Genomic DNA, 5101 nt, shown 5'->3' with positions numbered 1-5101 from the left:
CTTTAAAAAAAAAAAATTAATTTATAGCATTATAACCTGAAATCATATGTCATTAGTATTTTGTGTGTATTTTGCAAACCAAAACAACGTAAACTTGGGCGCTGTAAACTCAAAAAGAGAACTCTAGCAAAAAAAAAAAAAACCGAAAAATGTTGAATACTCAAAATGTTTGAAAACCTTAAAATTTTGACAATTTTTCAACCATGACATTATGGAAAAAATTTCTAACTAAAAAACCTTTAAAAATGACCACGTGAATAAAAGTGTCATTATCATTATACAAAGAGTAATTTCTTGTTTAAATGCTAAAAATATGATGACTTTAAAAACATAGCTTAAAACAACATGACACATTGCAAAAAAAAGTTTAAAAGTTAACAATTTTTCAAGTTGTCTTTGGATGTTAGTTTTTTAAGAGTTTTCCAAACATGTGTTTTTGTGCTTTTCTTTACAATCTTTTTTTATAATGGAATTTCTAATTTTTTTTGCAAAAAAAAATAATAATAACATTATATATATATATAAAACACAAAAAATTGAAAAAAAAAACATAATTATCATATAAAAGATAAGAAATTTACACAAATAAAAATAAAAATAAAAATAAAAAATATATAAAAAAAACCTAATTTAAAAAAAAGAAAGAAGAAAAAATAGAAAATTAACCAAAAAACTAAAAAATGAAAAATTTTAAATAATTAAAAAAATAAATTAAAAAACATGAAAATTAAATTTAAAACCTAGAAGCAGAGAACTGGAGAGAATGGTGACGGGTCTAGGGATTCGATGTCGCGACTGCATGCAACCCACAGCATCTGATGACCGCCTGCATCTGCCCCCGTAACCCTAAGGACTTTATCTCTGTTCCCCCTACGCCACTTGATCTGGTTTACTGCCTAACTGACCCCTGCTACTGAGTTATACACCTTTCCTCTCAGGCTTACCTCCTCACCCATTTACTAACCTTCACGGTTTGCTGTTAGTGATTCTGTCCTCTTCTGGCAGCTGTCATTAACAAATCTTGATAGTTATGGATGAGTTGGGTGACTTCGCAGATCTTTCAGAGGATGTGCCCATCTGGACACCTACCAGGACCACAGCTGCCGGTTTATTCCCTTTCATGTCTAACCTTACCGATGAAATTGAGGTGCTCCCTCCAGTTTCATGCCCTTGCATCCCACCAGTATCTCTCTCAGAAGATGCTCCCTCTCCCCCTGACTTCATCTCTCAGCCCCTCTCGCCGACTTCCTAGCCCTCATCGACCCTCCGTCTAACCATAGCTGCGCTACTCTCGAAGGTGATTCTGCCCTAAACCCGCCGTCGGTGATAAACAACCCCCCCGTAGACCATCCCTGGGGTTTTGCAGTCCTTCGACCGGTCCCTTCTGCTCCTCTGTTCTCTTCGGCCCCCTCTCGGGGGCATTATACGGGCATTGGACCGATCTCTGGTATCTTTGCTTCTATTCCGTAGGCGATGACCAAAAACCCTAGGGTTTCTCCTTCTTTGGAACCTGCTCAACCTTCCTCGACTCAGGAAACATTGGCTGCGAGGAGTTTTGGGGTTTCAAGAAAGAAAAGGGGTCTTAAGCTTCAGACTAGCGCGGTGCCCCTCAACTTTGCAGAGGACACTAAACTACTGGACGCTATGGACATTGTCGAAAAGGTTCTAGTGGGCCGGGTACGCGGAAGACATTACAGTGTGGAGAAATTACAACAATGGGCCTCGGAGGTCTGGGGTGAAAACCTGAAGGATACCCCGAAGGTTCAGACATTTGTCAAAGGTTGGTTTGCATTGCACTTCAGCTGTCTGGAGCATACGAACTGGGTGCTATCCACGGTCTGGCACATTGATCAGGCCCCTGTCTTACTCAGAAGATGGACACCCCTTTTTGATCCAGAGCGGGAGAGGGTCGATGTCAGCCCTATATGGGTCCGACTGCTCGGACTACCTTTGCATTTTTGGACGGAGGATGTCTTCAGGCGTATTGGGAATGCCCTTGGCGTTTACCTCACTTTCGACGCCTCATACCAGTCTTCGGGGAGGATGGCTTATGCCAGGATCTTGGTTCACCTGGATCTTTCAGAGGGCTTGCTCGAGTACATTGACATCTGATGGAGGAACAATACTAGAAGACAACAACTGGATTATGAGGGCATACCATTTTGTTGCCGAGGTGCCATAAGGTAGGGCATCTTTATAAAGACTGCCCCTGCTGGGCAAATCTAAAAATCAGCCCTCGGCACAGGAAACTGCGACCCACCCGCATACTTCCCAGGACGTTCAACCTCGGAGCCAGGCTTCTACTACTCCTCTGAACACGGTTGCTTCTGAGGTCCTGGCCGAACAGCAAAAGATTCCAGCAGAAAATATTGCGGCACCCCCACAGCCGAAGAAGTGAGGGCGGCCTCCCAACCATCCTCATCCGCCTCCTCCTACTCGTCCTCAGTCGCCATCTGAGGGCTTGCCCTCATCGGGTATGAATCTTCCCTTCATCCCTGTTTCCACTTGCTGCTCATCTCATATTGATTGCATTTTATCAAGTTCTTTTTCTGATCTTCATGTCATGAATCCATCCTCTGAACATCTGGGATTGGGTCAGGATTCTGACCCCCCTTTCTCCACTCCGCTCTCCTGCCAGATTACATCTTGCCCCATCTTCTCACCTGCCCCCTCCATGCCTACTCCCTCTCACCTCCCATCATCTTCATCTATCTTCCAGGCCCCCCCACCTGGGGGGTACATGACTCACTCGAAATAGAAGAGACAAGCCCAGGACCATGTCAGGCTTGATATACTCCAATCTCCCCCTCCCCCTAAACTCCATAGGGGCCGACCTTCCAATATATCTAAAGCTCAAGGCACTGTTGAAGATGAGATTACTTTGGGGGTTCAATCTACTATCCCAGGGATGCTTAGAGCCAGAGAATCCCAGTCTGTCCCCCCTCCATGAAGATTTTCTCTTACAATTGTAGAGGGCTGGCTAGGCCGGACAAAAAACTAGCTCTTCGTCGTTTGCTAACCAATGTACCACTTGATATTATTTTCCTACAAGAGACCCTGGGACCTGCATTAGACATCTCACAGTCCCTCCAAAACATGCTTCCTGGTTGGATTTTCATTGGACTTGATGCACATGGGAGATCGGGAGGATTAGCTTTGGGCTATACCTCTCAAACCATCAAGTTGCTTAATTGTTGGGGAGGCCTGGGCAATCTTGGAGTAGATATCAAATCCGCTGATCTAGATATGAATTTTCAAATATATAATGTTTATGGGCCTTGCCAGAATAGGCCTTCTTTTTGGCAGAACATCCTGAGTACTGATTTATTCTTAACTGACCACCTGATCCTTGGTGGTGACCTTAATTTTTCCATTGGATACACTGAATCCTGGGGACACAGGGCACAACAAGAATCCCTTTTGGATTACTTTCTATCTGAACTGGATGCTTACCATTCGATTGACATCCCCTCTGCTAAAACTCAAGCGACATGGAGGAACAACAGGACTGGGGAAGACAGTTTGGCCCGCAGGCTTGATTGCTTCCTTGTCAAAGAAAAGGTTATGGACTTGGGTTTTCATATCAGACATTGGGTAGGTACAGGTGGGATCTCTGATCACCTACCCATCTACTTGGAAATTGATGGAGGGAAAACAAAGCCTAAAGGACCCTTCAAGTTCTATTTTGTCTGGCTCAAGGAAGACTCCTACAAAAGAATGGTCACTGATTTCTGGAAGGCCAACCCCCCTGGGAGGAGGGAAGACAGTATTAAAGGGTTTATTCACAATCTTACAATCCTGAAGAGAATGTCCAAACTTTGGGCACATAACAAAAGAGTACAGGAGGAACAATCTCTCTGTAGGATTGAATCTGAAATCGCTGCATTTGAAAATGATCTTGGAGGAATATACATTTCAGAGGAACATAAGGAAAGGATGGTTTCTCATTATGCTGCCAGGGAAAAAATTCTCAAAGATAAGGAAGAAACCTGGCGCCTAAGAAGTAGAGCCATCTGGATGCATGAAGGGGACGAAAATACAAAATTCTATCACAAATACGCCAATGGAAGAAAGGCGATCAACACCATATGGCAGCTACAGAATGAGCAGGGGTAGGTTGTTAATACATTCCCACAACTTGCTGAACTTGCGTCCTCTCATTTCAAGCGCACATACCGTGCTCCCAGGGATATCAACTTGGCAGAAATCATCAGGGTAGCACAACTCTTCCCCAGATTTGTGGATCTTGAGGAGGGAGATGATTTAATAAAGGCAGTTACTCTGGAGGAATTGGAAACCACCTTAAAGTGGTTCAAAAAGGATAAAAGTTCGGGACCCGATGGCTAGTCGATAGAATTCTACTTGGCTTTCTTCGACACCATTGGGGAAGACCTGCTCAGAATTGTTGAGGACTCAAGAACCAGAGGATATCTTGAAACCTCAATCACCTCTACTTCATTGCACTCATTCCGAAGATAGACAACCTGGACTCCTTTGAGGATTTTCATCCCATATCTCTTTGCAACTATATATATAAGATCATAGCTAAGATCATTGCAAACAGGATGAAACCTATCCTTTCTAATCATATCTCTCCGGAACAATTCACCTTCCTACAGGATAGACAGATTCATGAAGCTGTGGGTACTGCTCAAGAAGTAATACATACTCTACACTCTAGGCATGGCAAAGGTATGATTATGAAGGTCGATTTATCAAAAGCTTTCGACAGGGTAAATTGGCTATATATTAGAATGTTGTTAACTCATTTAGGTTTTCCTTACTTATTCATCAAATGGATCATGAGTTGCATTACTAATATCCCTTTCAGCATTCTAGTGAACGGAAGTGCCTCTCCCTTCTTTACTTCTGAAAGGGGACTGAGACAGGGATGTCCTCTCTCGCCTTTGCTCTTCCTGCTAGTTATGGAAGGCCTCAGTAATCTCATCAAAGAAGATCATTGAAGGGGCAGATTAAAGGGCATAAAGATAACAGAAGGTTGCATCCTGACCCATCTTCTCTTTGTAGATGATATCCTTGTATTTATCAATGGCAGTATTGGGGACATTAGTATCATCAAAGCCAATTTCTCCCTTTTTCA

At 43.0% G+C, this 5101-nt stretch overlaps 1 protein-coding gene across 1 annotated transcript; it reads left to right on the top strand.

Annotated features, from left to right (window-relative positions):
* The first annotated feature begins 3096 nt into the window (after positions 1 to 3096).
* On the top strand, positions 3097 to 4116 carry LOC149228975 (uncharacterized). The gene has a single exon (XM_089380920.1). The coding sequence runs from the start codon at positions 3097 to 3099 to the stop codon at positions 4114 to 4116; it is 1020 nt and encodes a 339-aa protein (XP_089237046.1).
* The last annotated feature ends 985 nt before the right edge of the window (positions 4117 to 5101 follow it).

This window comes from Pinus tabuliformis, chromosome J (genome assembly GCF_031772625.1).
Source record: "Pinus tabuliformis cultivar Carrire ecotype Pingquan chromosome J, CPIR1, whole genome shotgun sequence".
Lineage (NCBI taxonomy): Eukaryota > Viridiplantae > Streptophyta > Pinopsida > Pinales > Pinaceae > Pinus > Pinus tabuliformis.
This window is presented reverse-complemented; position numbering and strand designations above follow the sequence as displayed.

Excerpts from the sequence above, each read along its gene's own strand:
- LOC149228975 (XM_089380920.1), top strand. The coding sequence starts at position 3,097 with ATGCTTCCTGGTTGGATTTTCATTGGACTTGATGCACATGGGAGATCG.